At 33.1% G+C, this 22,700-nt stretch overlaps 3 protein-coding genes across 10 annotated transcripts in view; 2 read left to right on the forward strand and 1 right to left on the reverse strand.

Annotated features, from left to right (window-relative positions):
- Positions 1-15,237, forward strand: part of LOC126825082 (mRNA export factor GLE1) — a 29,123-nt gene extending 13,886 nt beyond the window's left edge. The window contains exons 2-16 of the mRNA XM_050554537.2: positions 206-315; positions 1,463-1,697; positions 3,971-4,116; positions 5,145-5,205; positions 5,602-5,669; positions 7,012-7,286; positions 7,561-7,634; positions 7,921-8,008; positions 8,627-8,974; positions 9,249-9,322; positions 9,608-9,695; positions 10,349-10,449; positions 11,376-11,588; positions 12,950-13,140; positions 14,297-15,237. Of these exons, the coding sequence (XP_050410494.1) occupies positions 206-315; positions 1,463-1,697; positions 3,971-4,116; positions 5,145-5,205; positions 5,602-5,669; positions 7,012-7,286; positions 7,561-7,634; positions 7,921-8,008; positions 8,627-8,974; positions 9,249-9,322; positions 9,608-9,695; positions 10,349-10,449; positions 11,376-11,588; positions 12,950-13,140; positions 14,297-14,735 (2,511 nt within the window). The 3' untranslated portion in view covers positions 14,736-15,237. The remainder of the gene's footprint in view (positions 1-205; positions 316-1,462; positions 1,698-3,970; positions 4,117-5,144; positions 5,206-5,601; positions 5,670-7,011; positions 7,287-7,560; positions 7,635-7,920; positions 8,009-8,626; positions 8,975-9,248; positions 9,323-9,607; positions 9,696-10,348; positions 10,450-11,375; positions 11,589-12,949; positions 13,141-14,296) is intronic.
- Positions 15,238-15,931: 694 nt separating this feature from the next.
- On the reverse strand, positions 15,932-22,047 carry LOC126825086 (carbohydrate deacetylase). 8 transcript variants are annotated; one of them, XM_056101954.1, is made up of 6 exons: positions 21,812-22,047; positions 19,035-19,354; positions 18,452-18,591; positions 17,845-17,941; positions 16,550-16,727; positions 15,932-16,288 (listed from the first exon to the last, which is right to left on the reverse strand). In XM_056101954.1, the coding sequence occupies exons 2-6, from the start codon at positions 19,210-19,212 to the stop codon at positions 15,979-15,981; spliced, it is 903 nt and encodes a 300-aa protein (XP_055957929.1). In that variant the 5' UTR covers positions 19,213-19,354; positions 21,812-22,047; the 3' UTR covers positions 15,932-15,978. The 8 variants fall into 8 exon arrangements, with proteins under 8 accessions (XP_055957929.1, XP_050410508.1, XP_050410506.1 ...); XM_050554551.2 differs by lacking the exon at positions 21,812-22,047 and adding an exon at positions 20,301-20,459 and having other exon boundaries at positions 19,035-19,350; XM_050554549.2 differs by lacking the exon at positions 21,812-22,047 and adding an exon at positions 20,301-20,459.
- On the forward strand, positions 20,512-21,468 carry LOC126825088 (pre-mRNA-splicing factor SPF27). Its single transcript, XM_050554555.2, has one exon. It carries the CDS (start codon positions 20,591-20,593, stop codon positions 21,224-21,226), a length of 636 nt encoding a protein of 211 aa, XP_050410512.1. The 5' UTR covers positions 20,512-20,590; the 3' UTR covers positions 21,227-21,468.
- Positions 22,048-22,700: the final 653 nt, after the last annotated feature.

The following is a 22,700-nucleotide window of genomic DNA, read 5'->3' on the forward strand; positions in this document are numbered from 1 at the left end:
GTTCTGTATTCTATGAAATTTTGTATCTACTACACTGAATATAGTAAAACACTTTGCTTGATCACAATGTGTATGAAATACAAGCCTAGTCCAATTTCAGACATGTAGCTAAAATGTCTGACATGATTTACCCCAATCCACCAGTATTTCAAGCAATCTTACTAGATGAATGACCAAACTACAGATATATTCATTTTATTTTCAGAAATGGCTGACGGATATAAGCCCTCCACCATCTATAAACAAGTTCCACAAAGGAAATAGTTTGATCAGTACTAGTCATGGTGCATCCTTCAAGGTTCAGGAAAATGTTAGGTATGTAGTTTATTGGAAACTTAGTTAGACAACTAATCAGACCTTCACATGACAAATAGAACTAAAACATTACTTTAAAGTAGCTAAGTCCGTAACTCAATATCATCCAAAATCTTCGATATTTAATACACAAATTTTTTTGCAATTTAAATCAGCATTGGTGTTGTGATCTTACCTGGAAAAGATGGGCTTCTCATATCCAATATTTAAGACAAAATAAACATTTTACCATTGGTACACGAATCGTGTACCATAATGCGTTTCAGCGCCATTTGTAACAAGGTGCTCAAAGAATGAGGCTAGCCATATTCCACAAGTCATGTCAAACGGTGATATCATGTTCTTATTTGGAGAGCATGCGCAATAAATAATATCGGTGTTGACTGGAATAACCAGACGCTAGAAACTGACTTGCGGTTGAGACTTCTGGCGTATTTCGCCGAACATAACTAATGACAATTCACAGTAAAACGGACACGCTTGAATGTAAAACAGTTTATATAAATTCATATTGCATTATTATATCTGTTGCGACCCATTTGTGCCAATTTCTAGGTCCAATTATTAGCGATTTAGCTCCTTTAATAAAGCACAATAAAAAATGGAAAATGACAAAACCCTCTGCAAAGAAATGAAATTTTGTTTACTTTCTTAATTTTTTGCACCAACTGGGCTACTGAAGATGGGCATAAGCCAATGCAGTGTGCTATAAAGGAAATTATGCCAGGACAGGACAACAGTGTTTCGGGGTACTGTTCATCAATTTCCAACATCCAATGGTTCTTTTTCATTTCATCCTAACAAATAGGTACTCGTACTTGATGCAGTCCTGCTCAAACAGTGCTGGATTGACTGATGATTTCCTATACCAAATTTTGATTTGGCAATAGTCGGGATAACAACCAATCAGTTACAGCGTAAAAATCAATCAGGATTACGGAGGTCTAAATATGTTACTGTAAAGTGTATAATTAATAACAATAGCAGTATCATTACGTCTGTACAACCCTCAAACTTTATTACAGAGAATAGCTGCAAACGTAAACATTGGGTAATCGCCAAAAAATACTTTCTAATTTGCCCCTTAGTCGAGAATATTGTACCTTAAAAACTTGTTTTTAATTTACCTTTAATTCTTTTTTTGCAGTAAAAATAATAATTATGAAGAAGAGTTATTATATGTTGCATGTTATAGTGGGCTGTCTCCCCCCAAAGTACCTGTCTCAAATGAATCAGGAAAGGCACGAAAACCAGAAATATCTACTCCTCCGCCAAAACCTAAGCCCGAAATTGTTGATAAATTCACTCCTGTATCACCAGAATATAACAGTTCCAGTAAATTGATCAAAGAATATGAACAAGCCTATGAGAAAAAGAAAGAGGTAACACTAAATGGAAACATTCTTAAATAATAAATAATATGCATTTTACCATAAATTTTAGGCTGTGTAAAGCAGTGATGGGATTTCAAAATTTTTCTTTCGGACATTTTTTTCCCGAAAATAAAGGGGTATAACTGTTATCGTTATTTAAGCAGACGTTATCAAACCACAATTAAGAATCACGTATCAACAAAATATTCAAATTTATACGTAACAAAAAAATATCTTCACCTCGTTATTTTTCATTCTTACAAAATTACATGACATCGTAATACCATAGAATGAAAGTGTGACGACTACTGTCGATCGGTACCTGTTTCAAATTCCCCCCCCCCTCCAAATTACCGTATTTTTCGGGTCATATTTCGATACATTTTTCAGCAAAGACCGGCATTCATCTGATACTCCGTTTCGATTTAGATATGAAAGGAAAAATATGACATCCCGAAATTTACTTCGTAGTAAACGTTGCTCAAAAACGAGCGAGTGACACCAACTGCAGCTAAATAATCGCATTCGACTAGAGCACGTGCTATCGTCTAAAACAATTAACTAACCTTATTCCAATCGACATAGTCGTCAACATTTCTTAGCGTGTTTATTTATTTATTTAAAAACATAAACCCCACTCAAAATATGATCATAAATCCGACAATATGCCATCAAAATAGAATCTTTTCTCTCACATCAGGCGTATTAGATTTGGCACGTTTAAATCTCTTAATTTCACGTGTCTCGTGAGATGACTACTTTCATTTTGAGTTACTTTACTAAAACAATTAACTAACCTTATTCCAATCGACCTAGTCGTCAACATTTCTTAACGAGTTTATTTATTTATTTAAAAACATAAACCCCACGTATTAGATTCGGCACGTTTAAATCTCTTAATTTCACGTGTATCGCGAGATGACTACTTTCATTTTGAGTTACTTTACTTGAACCGCCATGCGTGTGTGTGTGAAATAGCTTTATTTAACTTTGGCTTCCACCGAAGGAATATCACAGACAAGTTATCGGATACAATGTATATTGAATCGAAGCATGTTGAAAGTTATAATGACTGTCTTTTGATGTCTATTACAATATGTGACATCTATAGTTTATACATATTGTCGGCTCACATCAATGCGATTAAAATGTCCGACAATGCAGAAACCACGGGGTTAACACGAGGATTAAAATTATAATCACAGTTATTGGATTGATGAATATTCCGACAAAGGGGAAACAATGACTTCTGTTTACGACTAGATTGATGAACTGTCCGACAAAGGATTAAGTCAGTCAATCAAGGCAGATTAAGTAGTTAATCAAGGTAGGTTATTTATAGACGGTATAAAACGATAAATACGTTAATCACTTAATTACCTAATCAATCCAGCGTATTATCGACGATAATCGTGTTAAGTGGTAGTTATACAATCAGTAAACTATTAATTTCAGAATTTTGAATATTATTCACCATGTCTTGATGTCCGATTGGGCATATTCCCGGTCGGACAATTTTGGGCGTTTGGAAAAAATCCCATCACTGGTGTAAAGAAATATTCAGAAACTGCCTTGTCACTTATAAGGGCTGCATGAACTGTTTTTATGGTTAATTAGTTAATTACAATCATTAATTTCCCATTGCCATTACTAGGGGTGATGATTTTCTGCATTTAAGCATTTTGAATTCCGTTATTTTCCATTTCATTGTGGACCATATTTTATGAATAAATTAATAAAACATCGTAAAATGCCTTATAGCCTATTACAAAACTGATCATTTTAAACCAATGATAACAAAAATATTAAATAGCGAATGACTTTTAATGTTTTATTCTTCAAACTTGTTTCCTGAATTAAAAAACAGACAATTACACCATGGACCTTATAATACACAAGGTCCATGATTACACCTTGTGGGCTCGTTTCATTTTATTAACAGAGGAACGAAGCCATTATTTTTCTCGGCTGCTGGTTGTAAACACGATTTATCCAGATAAACTTCATAGTTACGGTACTAATTATTATTTACAGTATGTATAAACAGATGTAGAACCTTAATGTGATGTTTGTGAGACGTCATTTAGCCCAGTGATCCTTTAACAAAATATAAACAATGAAATAAAAACCTTCCCTCCTGCATCAGATTTTTTTTAATGTGCTGAGCTATAGTGGGTTGGTGTAACAAAAGCATGGTTTATTTTCAGATAGGTGTTTAATTTAAGCAAAATAACGCAAATTAAATTTAGTATAAAAGAAATATATTTTTTATTTAACAATAGGCAGCAATTGCAAAGAAACGCCAGGAATTTGACCAAAATATGGCCAAGTTAACTCAACTATCTAAAGAACAATTAATGATTCGGGAAAAACAACAAAATGACCAACTGAAGTCCTTACATCAACAAACAGAAAAACATCTAAAAGAGTAAGTAAAATCTGAAAGTATGGTATTTTATGACCATGCAGATGACTGAGTGAGTGTAGTATTTATTAGTATTGATTGATATTAAAATAAGTTCAGAATATCTATTGTATGACTATTATGAATGGTTGATTGTAAATCTTTTTTGGGAGATAGGCTTCATGTGCAGTTTTTCGAATATATCGAATTTTCCACAGCTTAATCTATGCTGAAATGTAATCAAATTGATTATTTAACATTTAATTAAGAAAAGAAATTCAAAAAATGATAGATAATCTCCCTGTTTGGATTTGGTGAAATTAAAGAGAATACCCATCAAAAGATTTTGGTGTGTTTTACCATATTATGTTTATATCGTCTGCAGAGGATGCCAAATGTTAACAAATTTTCAAATGAATATATCCCTGTAAATACTGAATGGAATTAAACCATATATGCATTGATATTCCTTAAATTGTTTCAATGACGTTTAGTAATTGAAGTAGAAATACACAGGTCACAATTCTGTAAAATACCAACACTGCTTATTCCAGAGAATCATTATTATTATTATTATTATTACAGCATATTTATAGTGCGCCCTTTCATATAATATGTTCAGGGGCACTTTACATTCAGAATATTGTAGTTTGCAAGGGATTTCTCAATGACTCACATCTTGCAATTCTCAATGCAACAACAGCAGAACATGACGATAAAGATGTGATAATGATAGTTCACACATTACAAATCAATTTTCTCAAACACAAGTTAAATTCGACTTTATGGGAATACTGGGTATAAAATGTGGTGTGCCAGAAGGCCTTATGTTGTTATGGCCTACATGGTTTGGTTGATTTTCTTGTGTCAGAAAATGTCCAGCCTACAATTATGTCAAAGATCACATTTGAGCATGTTTTCATTGTGTCTTAGTATACAATTAAATGATCAGATCCCAGGGATGCAGATGAATCATTTTTGAAAAAATGAAATAAAGATACAGCTTTAATTAGATTAAGTTAAGCCAAAAAGTATGTGTACTTTCTTTGTAGGAAAGATGAATCAGAAAAACAAGTTCAAGTGATGAAAGAGAGCCATAGACAACATCAACAGGTAATAAATATATCAATACATTATGTAGTATATAGCAACGGCTTTCCAGGTTATTATACGAAATAAAAATCCTAAGGCCAAAACTTGCAGGTTTTATTTTAAATAACAACCAAACTACATGTATAAAGATTAACGCCAAGTATCAACCATTGTGTACCATGTGCATGTGAAATTCAAAGCATGTGGCTGTTGGAAGTTAATATTACATCCCTTTCAACCCCTAATGACTTAACAGAAAGTTGAATAGCCACCTTAAGACATCAATAGTTGACCTGCTCTGAAATATATAATCTTGATGTGTGTAAGAAAAGATATTGCAGTGAAACATTTAAAATTTTCTCCGTAATGTTTTTTTCTGTGATGTTTTAAATTATAAATTATCCCAAATTTTATCAGATGCTTGATGCTAAAGTTCTAGAAGTAGAAAAAAGAAAGCAACAATTGAAAGATGAAGCTAGAAAAAGGTAAAATATCTTCTGAAAATGCATTCTGGAACTGTAAACATAGTGAAGTGAATCAATTTGATTTTCTGATGATGTTGGTTATATTTTGTATTTTTGCCCTATAGAATAAATACTAGTTAAACAATGTCTTCTATGTCCCTAGACAATGACACCCTATTTCCTTTGAACAGAATTAAGTGATCTGTTAACACGACAGAACTAATTTATATTCTCCCACAATTTCATGAGGATGTATATTGTCATCACTTCTGCCTATTGATCCCGTTGAAAATTAAGTTACTTTTTTTTATTTTCTGATATTTTATAATGATTATTTTTATATGCCCACATGGAAATGTGAATGATATTGCCGTCGCCCCGTCCTTCTTTCCGCCCATCCATCCGTTGTCCACCATTTCTTGTGATCACTCTTATATGAAATTTACATGAGTCATTTAAATTAGTAAAAAGTAGAATTGTATTGAATTTCAACAATTTCCATTTACTACGTCTAAAGTTATGACCCTTATTTCTCTTTGTTGAACCTTGTGAATGCCAAAAGTTATCATTATTATGCATCATTTAGATTAGGGAATTTCAGCAATTTACAATGATTACTTCTGGAGTTATGGCCCTTGTTTCAGTTTGTTGAACCTTGTGAATGCTCTAATGCCAAAAGTTATCATCCGATCTTTGTGAAATCTATATGCATTGTTTAAATTAGTGAAACCTATTGAATTTCCATTTATTACTTCTAGAGCTATGGCCCTTGTTTCACTGTGTTGAACTGTGTGAATGTGCTAACGGCAAAAGTTATCATCCAATCTGTATGAAATTTATATGCATCATTTAGATTTAATAAAGGAACGACAAAGCCAATTTAATTTCAGTAATTTACAATTATGACTTCTAGAGATATGGCGCTTGTTTCACTTTGTTCAACCTTGTTAATGCTCAATTGATGAAAGTTTATATGCATCATTTAAATTTGTGAAATGGAGGTCTATTGAAATCAGCAATTTCTGTCAATTACTTCTATAGTTACTGCCCTTGTTTTGCTTTGAGAACCTTGTGAATATTCGAATGACGAAAGTTATGATCCATTTTTTATGAAATTTATATGCATTATTTAAATTAGTAAACCGAAAAAGCCATCAAATTACTTCCAGAGATAAGGCCCTATTTTCGGTTTGTAGAACTTTGTTAGCCCTCAAATGACTAAAATTATAATCTGATCTGTATTAAATTGTCTTGCAAAAGCCCCCAATTACCTACAAAAGAATAAATATGAAACTTGTCGGCCGATTTAACTGCTGTGGACGTATGTTTCATTGCCTGGCAACCTATCTTCTTTGTTTTGTAGACAAGAACAAATTCAAGCAATGGCACAGAAGATTCATGCATCTATAAATATTTTAATTAGTCAATTTATAACCGAGTTTGAGGGATGTCCACATAAAGAGTATTTTTCTGAAGACGCTAAAGCAACCTACACTCAGATAAGATCTATAAAAACAAAAGTGGATACTCTTTTAGAATCATTTAAAGCCGCCATGTCCAAACAGGAAGATTTGAAGAAATTGATGGAACTATTTGAGATGTGTAAGCGTGGCCTAGAATCTGTAAAGACACACATAGGTTAGTAATTGAGTATTTTACATATTGTCAGTGATTTTGATTCTGCAGAACACTTGATAAAACTTGTAATGTTAGAAAATGGGAACCACATAGATATGTAACTGATGAGGAACCCGGCCAAACCAGGTCTGATATTATTGTTTTAATTGAATTTATGTGGTTTTTGTAAAACTACAATCTGGAATAAAACAAGTACATTCTCAGAAATTGTTGTCCAACTTCTTGCCATTGTCTCTTACCATTTCATATGTAATAAAATATGCTTTTTTAATAGCTGATGCTAATAAAAAAGGAAAAGAAGTCGAAGAACAGAAAGCTTTGGCAGCTAAAGCAGCTCAATTGGCTCAGGTAGGTGTTTGTATTATTTGTATTGTAAGAAGTATATAAATGTTGTGATAAATGTTATTTTATTTTCTATTCAAGTTGGTCTATTGCTAAATTTCTTACAAATCATCCTAAGACTCCAACTCTGTATAAAGATTGCTCCAATTTATAACTGTCACACAACTGGTCTTTAACAGTGAGACTTCACTGTACACTGTTTCTTTTATATCTGTCCTTTGAAAATTGATATTTGTTACTTCTTTCTTAAGCGGACAACGATATTAACACATTGGCTTTTTTTTTTTATCAGGAACAACAACAAGCCCTACCACCAGCTCAAACTGATGCTATTAGTACACCAACTAAATCCAGTAATACATCCACTAATATCAAAACTTGTAAGTAACCAAAGTTATTATAAATCCAATGCTAAGGGTGTGGCCAAGCGTTTATAAGCGGTTTGTTTTAGCCATGTTCCAGGAGATTAGGATTTCTTCAGTTTTTTCCCTGAACTGATCATTTTATTGTGGTAAAAATTTTATATCGATTTACCAGAGTTTACCCTATTCAATAAAAAAAGACACATATATCATAATTGACCTCTTTTAGTTTTCGACTATCTGTACTTTCATTATCGTGGTTATATTCCATCAAACAAATTCCGACAACGGTCAAAAATATATGTTGATGGCAAATGGCTTCCGCGCTACCTTCAATATAAACAGTTTATTTATGGTAACAAAACACATGCTTTATTATGATAAGCAAGTATTTTTCCCGAATAATCTAAAGATAATGAATTATTTTCATTAAAAAAAAGAAAAAAAGTTGAGAATCCAGTTTTTGGTTGTTCATTTGAAATCAACAAGCAAAAATCAACAAGCAATATTTTGCTTGTGTGTTTTCAAATGAAATTCTATCCGTGGCCACAAGTATTTTCAGTATAAATATTCATAAAGAAAAACTGTTTCTTAGAAATCCCCACCGTTCATTTTCAATATTGATTATTATTTCAGCTGAAGATGTGATGGTTGATGCTTTAGAGGAATATTCTAAGTTACAGGGGAACCTATCTTCTTTGTTTTGTAAACTAGAACAAATTCAAGCAATGGCACAGAAGATTCATGCATCTATAAATATTTTAATTAGTCAATTTATAACCGAGTTTGAGGGATGTCCACATAAAGAGTATTTTTCTGAAGACGCTAAAGCAACCTACACTCAGATAAGATCTATAAAAACAAAAGTGGATACTCTTTTAGAATCATTTAAAGCTGCCATTTCCAAACAGGAAGATTTGAAGAAATTGATGGAACTATTTGAGATATGTAAGCGTGGCCTAGAATCTGTAAAGACACACATAGGTTAGTAATTGAGTATTTTACATATTGTCAATGATTTTGATTCTGCAGAACACTTGATAAAACTTGTAATGTTAGAAAATGGGAACCACATAGATATGTAACTGATGAGGAACCCGGCCAAACCAGGTCTGATATTATTGTTTTAATTGAATTTATGTGGTTTTTGTAAAACTACAATCTGGAATAAAACAAGTACATTCTCAGAAATTGTTGTCCAACTTCTTGCCATTGTCTCTTACCATTTCATATGTAATAAAATATGCTTTTTTAATAGCTGATGCTAATAAAAAAGGAAAAGAAGTCGAAGAACAGAAAGCTTTGGCAGCTAAAGCAGCTCAATTGGCTCAGGTAGGTGTTTGTATTATTTGTATTGTAAGAAGCATATAAATGTTGTGATAAATGTTATTTTATTTTCTATTCAAGTTGGTCTATTGCTAAATTTCTTACAAATCATCCTAAGACTCCAACTCTGTATAAAGATTGCTCCAATTTATAACTGTCACACAACTGGTCTTTAACAGTGAGACTTCACTGTACACTGTTTCTTTTATATCTGTCCTTTGAAAATTGATATTTGTTACTTCTTTCTTAAGCGGACAACGATATTAACACATTGGCTTTTTTTTTTATCAGGAACAACAACAAGCCCTACCACCAGCTCAAACTGATGCTATTAGTACACCAACTAAATCCAGTAATACATCCACTAATATCAAAACTTGTAAGTAACCAAAGTTATTATAAATCCAATGCTAAGGGTGTGGCCAAGCGTTTATAAGCGGTTTGTTTTAGCCATGTTCCAGGAGATTAGGATTTCTTCAGTTTTTTCCCTGAACTGATCATTTTATTGTGGTAAAAATTTTATATCGATTTACCAGAGTTTACCCTATTCAATAAAAAAAGACACATATATCATAATTGACCTCTTTTAGTTTTCGACTATCTGTACTTTCATTATCGTGGTTATATTCCATCAAACAAATTCCGACAACGGTCAAAAATATATGTTGATGGCAAATGGCTTTCGCGCTACCTTCAAGAAGGTTAATGTCATTTATTACCATACATTGTCAATATAAACAGTTTATTTATGGTAACAAAACACATGCTTTATTATGATAAGCAAGTATTTTTCCCGAATAATCTAAAGATAATGAATTATTTTCATTAAAAAAAAGAAAAAAAGTTGAGAATCCAGTTTTTGGTTGTTCATTTGAAATCAACAAGCAAAAATCAACAAGCAATATTTTGCTTGTGTGTTTTCAAATGAAATTCTATCCGTGGCCACAAGTATTTTCAGTATAAATATTCATAAAGAAAAACTGTTTCTTAGAAATCCCCACCGTTCATTTTCAATATTGATTATTATTTCAGCTGAAGATGTGATGGTTGATGCTTTAGAGGAATATTCTAAGTTACAGGGGAAATTACAAAAAATAACTGAATCATTAAATGCTTTTGTCAATAATCCACAGGTAAGAGTGTTTTTAAATCTACAACAAAGTATGTTATAAGCTTGTGTTTATTTGTGAACTGGCATTAAAGCTGTTGTAATTTATAATTAGTGATAAATGTATTAATGGTAGCAGAATAACAATCAGAATAAAATTAGACCCTTTTTTTCATTAGGTTTATTTTTCTTTTCATTGTTGTTAGTAACTTTCAAAAGTTTGAACAAAATCTGCAGTAAGCTCTAAGAAAATGTTATGGAGCACATGTTCTGTTTGATTTTAACCATGAAAATTGAGGCATATCGTAAAAAACGTTGATGTCATAAATGAAATAATAATAAAAAAAAAGGTTCACATGGTCAAAATACAAATGGTGTAGGTGTGTGTTGTCATATATATGTAGGTGAACAGAAATCTGAATTAGGTTGTGCTGAATATCATTAACTAAAAAGAAATAGGATGCCCATAATAATAACAATGTGCATATTTAGAATACGTTTTATCCACAAAGGTTGTGCTCAAAGCATGATACAATTACTGTAACACTGTCTAGGATATAGGTAAAGCCTGATTACCTCCCTGTACCTCTGAATTATGTAAATTTTATATAAAGAGCCCCCACATATCCTGCCTAAAGAGCACAACTTATATTTTGCGTAATTGCATGCATCCTCTTACAGTTGGGTATACTGGAATATAGGGATAAACTGGCTTATTCATGGACACAAGAACTTTACACACAATCTGGGTCTTGAACCTGCAACAGATTGGTCACGAATCTGCTCTTTAACAGATTTGCCAAATCCCTCTGATACGATGATCACTTTAATAATTTAATATCTGGTTGATACTGGAATTCAAACACATCTTGAAATCCAGCACATTGCATCAGAAAGATGGTTTTAAAATTTTATACTGTTACATTTGATTACATTTTTTTAACATTTCAGATGAAGAAATATAAGTTTGAACTACAGAAGGCTGTTAATACACCTATTAATGCTATATCTCCTGAGAGTAGTTCACATTTACAAGATAAATTACATCGACTAACCTCTCTCATGTCTGGGCAAGTGGTTGAACTTTCTGGCAAAAGAATAAGTGCTAAAGAAGCTCCGGAAGGAATACTGTTTTGTAAAAATTTAGCAGCTAAAATGATAGTGGTATGAATATTTACTGGAATTTTTTTTTTTCGTTCAGAAAATATCGATGGTTGAACGTATATTTAAATTTGACCTTGTCATAAAAAAAAAAACCCCTTCTGGAATTTAAGGATTTGATAATTTTTTGCATAATACTAGGTTCTCATTTAAGGAGAGTGGAAATGAAAATAAAAAAAGAGCATAATATTGTACAGAACAATGCATAACTCCATTTGTTTTTTTATGCCCACATTTTCATGTGAACTTATTATGCCATCGCCCCTGTCCATCCGCGTGTCCGCTCACACTTTGTTTGTGGACACTCTATAGGTCACAATTTTTATCCAGTATTGACAAAACTTGAATTATAGGTTTATAATATATCCCAAAGATCTCAGTTCTTTTTGATATAGGCCCCGGATTGTACAAAAAATCATGTTTTTAGCTTGTGGATGTTTATAACTCAAAGATCTTGGTCTCGTTCAATATTGGCGCATGTCGGACCTTAACTTCCAGGATTATACAAAAAAATCATGTTTTTAGCTTGTGACCCTCTAGTGGTTACAATTTTTATTTGATTTTAAAAATTGATCAAATATTACATTGTTACAGCACATTGACGGTTAGTGTAAAAGCATGTAATACTTAAAATATATGTTTTATGCCCCGAAGATTTTGGTTCCTTTGGATATTGGCACGGATTATGGCCCCTGATTATACGAAAAATCAAGTTTTTAGCTTGTGGACCATCTAGAGGTCACAATTTTTATCAGAATTTTATGAAACTTGGTTTCAAAAATTGTTCCTGGATTATGGCCACTGATATTTTTTAGCCTGTTCTCTGTCCATTTGTTGCAAAATGTGGGCGTATCTTGCATGGCAACTGCTTGTTATGTAATGTATATAAATACATTTGTGATATTAATTTTGTCTCCTTTACATCTCATTGTCTTTGGTACAATATAGCTGATGTGCTATAAAACTACATTACATTCATTTTTATATGCCCACATTTAAATGTGAAGGTATATTGTCGTCGCCAATGTCTGTCCGTCCGTCGTTTCGGCAATCACAATTGGTTGTGAAAGCTGTGAACGCAAATGTACAGGTCAAAACAATGAGCCTTTTCATTTGTGTTGAGTGGACGTTAAACCCCATTTCTCTCCCTCTTCCTTTCTAAATTTAAAGTCAATTTCAATGTGAGCATATATTATTATTGCCCCGCATCTGTTCGGCGTGCACTTGCTTGTGGACGCTCTAGAGGCTACATTTCGCTGAAGAATGGATACTCCAAATTGTTACAGATTTTAATTTAATTGGAACATAGTAAAATAAAATACTGGTCTGTGATGAACGTAATGAAATTTATTTTCTCTTTATAGAAAAAAGGGGCTGAACAGGTATCATCTAAACATGAAACAGCATTTGCTATAGCTGCTGTAACAGTTGGCCTATGGTGTCATGATGCAGATATTGGTGATTTGTTATTAGCCCATTTCCATAAAGCTTGTCCCTATACTATACCATTTATACTACCAAAACAAGAAAAACAATCTTTAGAAAAATACCATGAGTAAGTTTTTATAATCTATAACGATAAATACAGTCGTTGTTGTTTGCATTTTAGAGGAGAGCCGAAAAAAGCTCCCCTTAATGAACAAATTGAAAAATTGCTCCCCTAAAAAGCTCTCCCAGTTTCGATAAGAAGAGTGATTTAGAAATTAGGGAGAGTGATCTGATATTAAGGAGAGTGATTAATTATGAAGATCAATAATTTCGTGTAAGGGATCATTTCTGGTTACATAAATGATAATAAACATTGTCTTCTAAATAAGAGCACTCGTAGTCGTATGGTCAAGTCAAACTTTTGCTATCATCTTAAACTACTTATGGTATTCCAATAGAAATACTTATCGACATTTCTAAATATATATAGCTTGTATAAATTTTGTTTAAAAACATAACCCCTATTAAAAAATAGAATCATAAATGCTTGAAAATTCCATCAAAATAGAATCTATTTCTTCCGGAATTATTCTCATAGGAAATTTTAACGTGCCAACTCTCGTAAATTCTCACTTCTCACGAGAGTTCTACTTTAAATTTCAGTCTAATAAACCAATGATGCATAATGTACCATCTTTAAAAAGCAGCATATTCATCAGAATTTTATTACCATGTGCGATCACATTATACACTAATCAAATACACTAAATAGATGTTCACAATGGCAGCGATCGGAATGTTAGTCTATCACACTCTTTTTAAAACAAAATATGTATGTCCCATGTTTTACAAATAAGGTGAGCGATTTTCAAGTTTAAGGCGAGGGAGAAAAACCTCCCCTTGGTCGACATTCAGGTGCGTGGCAGGCGATCGCGTGCCTCAAAAAACAATGACTGAATATAATGCTGCTTTAGAACCATGTCGTATTGATGGTAATTATGAGTTTCTGATTGCAAATAGTCAAAGTTTCGATCAAATTGTAATCTTGAATTTGCAAGTGAAAATATCATTTGTGAAGGGAGATCACATGATTTTAATATAGCACTGCAAAGGTTATTCTTTGCATTAAGGGGAGATAATCCTGCAAGCTGTATTGACTAACTTTGACAACTGAGATTATCAAATTCACTATTTTATGATAGTATCAAGATATATTGTTGGTTGCCAGTGTGCCTGCTTTACCTTAAAACTTATCTTTTGTAGCTCAATTGATTTTTTTTCAGATATTTAGGATACAAAGTAGAAGATGGTGTTATTGAAGATCAGGATAAATTCTTAAAGAGAATGTCAGGAGTAATGAGACTGTATGCCGCCATCTTGGTGACTTCACCACCAAGGGGCAGTAACAGTGTTCACCCATTTGGAATAGAACATGCATGGATTTGGTTATCTAGAGTGTTAAATTCTCCACCCCAACCTGATATAACAGCCACAATGATATATGATATGCTTTATGTGACAGGACATTTACTGCACGATCAGTTTAGAAACCAATTCCTCAAACTGTTAAGTTGTTTGTTTAACGAATATGTGCCGAAACTACGAAGTGTAGCGGTTGGAGGAGGACCGGTGTCGCGACTTGAAACTTTCATAGGGAATGTGATTAAAAGTGGTGGCAAAATTGCCAAACCAGAAGGGCTTCTTCCATCAAATTTCTTATAACCCGAAATATTCACTGGAGTAAATGCATAGATGATGAAATAGAATTTACAATTGTATATTGAATTAATGTTCCAATAATTTTATATATTTTAAAAAGCAAGAAATTATGGTCAGTCAGTGTTAGAAATTAAACTGCCAAATGCAGCCTGTTGCCCAATCTGATTAACATCTAAATTTTGTTTAAACATACATTAAACAGATCTGTCTATTGCAGGTCTTTCTTTAGGCCTGAACTGTTATCTAAATTATTAATTAGACATTAATTAACCTATCCAGACCATAATCAACTCTAGATGGCATCGCTAGCCTGCGATCTTTAGTGGATTATGAGCCGATTTACTATATAACTTTCCATCATGATTTAACAATTAAATGGATAATCAAGACTATGCTGTTTATCGTACTGACTTTAGTAATGATAATCAAGGCTAGGTGGAAATTTCAATCGCTTAGTTCTCGATTTATAGTGAATTAATTTGAATAAATTTTTTTATCAAATTGACTTTACATTATCTAGTTTTTAACTACTATAGTGAGAACTGCCAACTCGTTATCGAATCTCCCATAATGTATCTTTAATTTTTTTATATTTTCGATATTAGATCTGACCTGTTTCAGTGGGAGTTCATGTCAGAATCACATATGTGAACTGTGTGTTTCTATTTAACTTTTGATTTGTTTGTATCACTCTGTAGGTGTCTCCCATATGGAAATGGGGGTTGGGTGGCCGACTGGTTTAACTCATGCGAGTTAGATCATAACGTCTGCCACTGAGTGAAGTGCCAAGGTTCCGATTCCCCTTTTGTACGTGACAAGGAGTAGGGTTGCCTCTCCAACCTAGTGGGTTTTCTGTGGGTCCTCTAGGTTTCCTCCCACACCTACACTCAAGCGAATTGTTGAAATAAAATTGAACCATGTTAGTCCAGAAATTATCTTGTTGTGTCGATTGTATATATTGCTAGTCACATTTAATTTAATACACATTTTTAAGGATTAATTAAATGAAGATCCATTTTCCTTGAAATCTAACCAACAAAAATTATCCCATTGCAGTTTCCTACTTCTGTTGTTATAACCTACAGTGGTCAGATTAATGTTAATTTGACTTTTTTTTCAATAGTATTAAATTCAAGATGCATCAGTTTCGTGTTTCACAATAATTATGATGAATTACACATACATATTAAGACTAAATATGGATTGCAAGGTAGGAATTTATTTTGCAATTTTGTACTTGACAAGGTTAACTCACTTTTATGTTACAATAAGATATTAAAGATACTCCAAGTTCACTAAAAGTCTCTTTAAGTTTATCACTTTTTAGAATATCCATTTCATGCTCTCGATCTTGTATTTTAGAGAAGTCATCTGGTCCACAACCACAACCCCCATCTTGTTTAGTACAATAGCCAGGATGTACCATAATCTCACATACAAATTGTTTTGTTGCATCTCCAGTATTGAAATTAAAAGCTTTAGTTATAGCAGCTTTTAATCTTTCTATATTCATATCAGCACCACTTGTACTTAATCCAACAAAATAGTCAGGACACCTAAAATATTAAAAAAATCAAAGACTTTGGCAAATATTGAAAGAGTTGTTATACTTAACAAAATGAAATGCAAATCAATCATTCAGTAGCCACAAATAATATTGACAGATGTTTGAAAATTCACTAAGCATGTTTTTCTTTGTTTTGAAAATGACTGAAATTTGGACAATATAAGAAGCAGTGTTAATAGATCAACTATTGACAATGTGATGTTCAAGTGTTGAAATTCATTTTTATGTGCTACATAATCGTGATACTCACCATATCCCATTGTTCCTAAAAACAATTTTAGCTATCCCTGATTCTTCTGATTTTTCTACATAAAACCTTCTTCTAGCATCATCTATATATAAATATTTGTCAATATTTAATTCTCCACATTGTCTTGTACAGTTTATACCATTTGCTTTTAAAACATCACTAAATATTTCTCTTATATCTGTAATATGAAAATATAATATCATCAGTAAAGCACTATAGTATTTTTCCAGAATTAAGGTTAAAATTATGTAAGAACTGATATAAAACCATTTATTCTAACTCAAACTACTATTTGAAGATAATATTGCCATATTTAGTTGTCTTTTATCTATGTGTTTGAAATCAAATTTTGAATTCATTTTACATACCAACTAAGACATTATTTATACAGTGCGTCAGTTTCTGTGATGAAATTGTAATTACATCTTTATGGTATAATAGTACCAGTAAATATTGGGACTAACAAATGTAAAATACATATGTTACATTATACATATTGAAACTAATGTAAAGACATATCCAACAAACTACAAAGCAGTAAGTGTAATCAATGGAAATCTACTGTGACGGCCCCATCTTCCACAAGGAATGAAAAAGACTAAATAATTTCCATACTATTCAAGACATTCCAAGCACATTATGTATTTACAGTACTTTATGTTAATCTTATACAAACTTTCAGTGATTAATTACAGATTCACAAATTCCATGCTATTCCAAATTGACAGTTGTGAGTGATGATCTTGATTACAACTGAGCAATAGATTTGCTTAAATGAGTCCCATAATGTTTTGATTGAGCTGAAACTTTAAAAATTTTAAGACCTCATATGGGCTGTTTCTTTACATTTTAAACTTCTTTTATTAAACATACATTATGCAAGAGCTAAATCTGTCTATTGCAGGTCTTTCTTTAGGCCTGAAATGTTATCTAAATTATTAACTCGACATTAATTAACTTATCCAGACCATAATCAACACTAGATGGCATCGCTAGCCTGCGATCTTAAGTGGATTGTGAGCCGATTTACTGCATAACTTTCCTTCTCGATTAAACGATTTAATAGATAATCGAGACTATGCTATTTATTGTACTGACTTTAGTAATGATGACCGAGGCTAGGCAGAAATTTCATTTGCTTAGTTCTCAGTTCATATTTGAATGAAATTTTCAGCAAATTGCCTTTACGTTATCTAGTTTTTAATTATTATAGTGAGAACTGCCAACTCGTTATCAAATCTCCCATAATGTATCTTTAAGGGCTACCATGTGAAATTTTGCCTTTAATAACTAACCTGTGACATGAACATGTTGATGTCCATCTACATGTAATGGTAATCTTCCAGTTAATATACGATATTTATCTATCTGAGCTTTAATCTCTAGTTTAACCTACAAGGTATAAAGCAATAAATAAATAAGATGGATTTTCAAGTGATTATCCAATATTTTAGTGGGAATCAAAAATCATGGAATAAACTTGATTGTGAAAATGAAGTTAAATGTTTCTTGATTGTGAAAATATGTTAAATCTTGATTGTGAAAATGTAAACTGGCTGTTTAAACTGTTCTCAGTTACCAGTACATAAAATGCTATTAATTATTCTTAAAATACAGATGTGAATTCGCCCTTTGATGTTGGTTTGCCATTATTTCAAATAATGGTACATGCAACTTACCAATCGTACATTATTTATACTAATGAAATATTGGACTTACGTGACGAATTTCACTGTAAAAGCATGTGCACAATGTCTGTATTTTAAGTCATTTAATGGCATCGAGCTTAAGACATTGCGTAATATATTGTAAAAACACTCGGGCCGTAGGCCCTCTTGTTGTTACAATATATTATTTAATGTCTCGCTCTCGACCATTTAACAATACATAATTAAATGATACCTCATTATATTTTATTAGTCTTGCTTTGATGGCATTACAAAATCCAATCTTTCCACGGAAAAACCCTTCTTTATTCAGTAGACTTGCTACATATTCTGGAAGTGACAAAGGTGTTCCCTCTGATAAATTTAAATGTAGACCTGCAAGAAAAATATTGACTATTAAACTAGTCAAATAGCAAATTATTATTAAATTTAGTTTTCAGATTTATTTACTGAGATTTAAATTCAATGTACCAGAACTATTGACATTGATTTGACTAATATTATGATGTATTGCACATGGTTATAATAAATGTGTTACTTTCATCAATTATTATCACTTTATGAGCTTGTTTGCTATCAATTTGTAAATGCTACTAATAGGCCTAAAAACTGGGTTATATTTTGACATCTGTGCTGTTTAAGTTTCACTGTGTAGTTTACTATTTACAGTTTATTAAATACACTGTCACTAGAAAAAAAAAGATTCTTATGGACTATGGTTACTGTGTAGGTCTATATCAGTTTTTATCCATAATATTTATAACTAGGCCTATTACAAGTAGAATCCTTTTTCTAGCGTCAAATGACTGATCTGATACCTATTCTCTCCAGTGGAATATTGTGTTTAGCAGCTAGTTGAATGGCATCTTCACAATGGATACCATTTACAAGTAAAGATATAGTTGTCACAGTCCCGCTCAAAAAACATTCCACAATCCCCATATTTCTTTCTTTGCTATACCCAAAATCGTCTGCTGTTATGATGATGCGGTTCATTTTGGCGAAGTTGATGGCTGTACAAAAGTTGTTTCCCTTTTGTCTACAAAGTGCACGCTCCAAAGGGCTAAATCAGTGGTTCTCAACCTTTTTTTGCCAACGGCATACCTTGGAACACTTGAAAATATACCGGCACACCTGCCTAAATATATATGAAATATATTTTAATTTTGCAGAATACAAACATGATAAGTCAGACGGAATACAACCCTATAGTAGACACACTCGACAGAGACTAGTCATAGACACATAGAATAACTCAATCTAAATTTAACACACAGATGAACTTATCAGTAGACACCAGTGAATCCAATTGGGATCACATGGTTTTTCGCATTTTCTTAGTGTGCCATTCAAAATTTCGCGGGACACTTTGGAAGATCTCGCGTCACACCTGTGTGCTGCTGCACACTGGTTGAGAATCACTGGGCTAAATCATAGAGTTATAATAAATAGTATAAATCTATTTGTTAAGGCCAGCTCAATTATTGTCACGGTCGCGGAGATGTAAATATAAGTCCACGAGTAGGGTTGGGATTAGCGCTAACCCTGTTTACATTGACCTTTGATCTAACTCAAAGTTGACCTTATCAAGTTATCAACCCATCCTCCAAGGCGGTAGTCAACATTTTACTCTTTTTCAATCAAGTTTTTGTAGTCCTGTTATTTTTCAGCTCGCCTGTCCCAGCCTTTTATTACTAATTCTTTGATTGTTTGAATCTAAATGAAATAATTTTTGAGTGTAGTCTAGTAACCGTACTAAAATTTAATGCCAGGTAGCGTGTCACTGATGTTCAGAATGCGCTTATTGTGAGAGAACGCTAGATTGGAGACGGTCCTGCACATTTTAGCAATATGATGTCATATGTGGGTTAAGGTTATGGTAAGGATTAGGACCATCCCAAACTTAGGCTGCCTGTCTACGGTTAGCTCGAGGAATGAAGTACTCAAGTAGATGGATCGCTGCAGATTTCGTCGAGATGTAAATTATGGCTAGCGCTAGTTCAGCTCTGAACGTAGGTCTCATTACACTCGGCCGAGTGTAATGAGACCTACGTTCAGAGCTGAACTACTAGGCTAGCGCTAACCCTAACTCTGGACCAACCCTAACCCTAACGCACAATCCACAACCTCCTAGTCTTCAACGTATATTCGTTATCCAGTCTACGTCATGGAGGTCAATATAATATAAATCTTGATCTATGGTCTACGCATCTATGGGTCTACGTATATATTGTATATATAATAATTATATATTCGTAGAATATTTTTCTGGATGATAGAGACTACCGATCTAGGACTTTAAACATTTTAGAGTGGTTTCCCCTGAAAGTTCTTTGTGCTGAAAAAAGAATAAACGGTCTAATTAACTTGCAACATGGCTGGCGAAGTTATTGTAGATGCGTTACCATATTATGATCAAGGTTATGACGAGACTGGCGTTAGAGAGGCTGCCGTTGCCTTAGTAGAAGAGGAAACTAGAAGATATAGGCCTACCAAAAATTATCTTGATTATTTACCAACACCAAATTATGACGCCTTTGAAACTGAAATTATGAAAAACGAATTTGAACGCTTGCAAGCTCGTCTTCCAATGGATATGTTGAGCATGAAACGTTATGAATTACCAGCACCTTCCGCTGGAAAGATGACAGATGTTGCTGCATGGATGGAATGTGTGGACAATTCACAGGCTCAGTTGGAACATCAAGCAACAAGAATTTTAAATTTGGAAATAATGTCGGAATATGGATCAAATGCATGGAAATCATACAATTCAGTTCTAGCTAAAATGGTTGAAAATGCACAGAAACAGCTTCAAGATCTAAGAAAAAAGATTCAAGAAATAAATTGGCAACGTAAAAATGAACAATCCCAAGCTGGGGGTAAACTAAAAGAACTGGAAACTAGATGGGTTGGTTTAGTCAGTAAAAACTATGAAATTGAACGAGCATGTGCCGAAATAGAGAAAGAAATAGCAATGAAAGAGAGAAAAGTGAATGGCAAAAAATAAGACACATGTTAAACAATGTGTGTGTATCATATATGAAAATTTTAATAACGAATGACAAATATCCACAAGATCATTGTCCGAGTTCCACTGTATTTCACTAATTAATGGAGAGATGTACATGGTTTTCTAAGAATTATCCACATCTTCATGACTATTAATTCCAAATGTTAATAAGAATTTTAAAAGATAACCATCATATTGTTGTAAACATTTATTTTGTGAATAATTTCATATAAAACCAATGCTTGCTTGTTATGTGGTACTTATTAGACTGGATCTTGCAGTAGTATAGATCAAATCCTAAGCTGCTTGATTGACAAGATTTGTGCATACCCTTTCTGCATGAGGTGCTTCTCGCTGATGTGAATCTGAACCCATGATGCCCTAATCATGTAACTAGCTTTGTATTTTCCTTACGCGTGACCTGCCACGGAAGCTGCAGGCCCACTTTTCGTCATACAGATCAAATTACATGTATTATGCAACTTTTGCTACTGACAGCGTGAACCCTATCTACCCGAATTCAACCTTAAAACCCCATAGGTTGACTGCAGTTGACATGCAGCAAAACTTGTACCCACTCACACATGTAGCTTTGTTGTCCAAGATGACTGGCCAAGCACAGTAATTATATTAGCAGAGTGAGCTTAACCGCCAATCGTTAAGCTGTCGTAGGCAACCTCTATGAGCAAATGTATACATTTTCCTGTTCTTACAGGTCCAGTAACTTTATTTTATACCTATTTGCACAGATGTAGGTACCTGAAATCCATTATGGCCTCATTCCTACAAAATAAGAAACTGTCTACATTGTCTCGTTAAAGATGTTACACCACACACAATTTCCATTAGGCGGTATAAAGTCATGCCAGGCAACGAAACATACACCCACAGCAGCTATATCGTCCGGGCAGTCAACAAGAGTTGTCACATATATTTTTACTTTTTTCGGTAATAAAACATTTATAATACATTAAAATCTGATTAAGAGTAACAACTCATTAAGTAATTATCAGAAAACCATTAGAATTTGTTTCGTTTTTATAAAGTTCTGCCCCATGCTAACGTTTAGTATACAAAACTAACCTTAAACACTGTGTATACATTTAAAGTCAATCGGATATTAACTGTAGCCTATAGAGCGTCCACAAGTAATTGTGGATGCCAGACGGACGGAAGGGGGCGACAGCAATATACAACCACATTTCAATGTGGGCGTATAAAAATGGGAATTGACAGTAGTTTTTATGAAAAAATGCAGAAAAGAAAGCCATGCAAAATGTGGAATTTACGCCCACACAACTGCAGCTTATCTGATAGGAAAGCTTGTATGTTGAGCAAATTTGATAAGGACCTAGGATCCTAGAAGAAATCCTATCTCTAGGGTTCATCCTCTTATGAATCCATTGTTTCCAACTTAACTTGAAAAGGTAGCCTCTAATGCATTCACAAGGTTTTTGGCAACAGGGACATA

The sequence above is a fragment of the Patella vulgata genome, chromosome 6 (assembly GCF_932274485.2).
Source record: "Patella vulgata chromosome 6, xgPatVulg1.2, whole genome shotgun sequence".
Classification (NCBI taxonomy): domain Eukaryota; kingdom Metazoa; phylum Mollusca; class Gastropoda; family Patellidae; genus Patella; species Patella vulgata.

Bases quoted from the DNA above. Each gene is read 5' to 3' on its own strand.
- LOC126825086 (XM_056101954.1), bottom strand. From the start codon at position 19,212: ATGAACCGCATCATCATAACAGCAGACGATTTTGGGTATAGCAAAGAA. The intron at 18,592-19,034 runs GTATCAGATCAG...TTTTTCTTGCAG, and splicing joins TATTCCACTGGAGAGAATAG to GTCTACATTTAAATTTATCA. The intron at 16,728-17,844 runs GTTAGTTATTAA...TTCATATTACAG, and splicing joins TCAACATGTTCATGTCACAG to ATATAAGAGAAATATTTAGT.
- LOC126825088 (XM_050554555.2), top strand. From the start codon at position 20,591: ATGGCTGGCGAAGTTATTGTAGATGCGTTACCATATTATGATCAAGGT.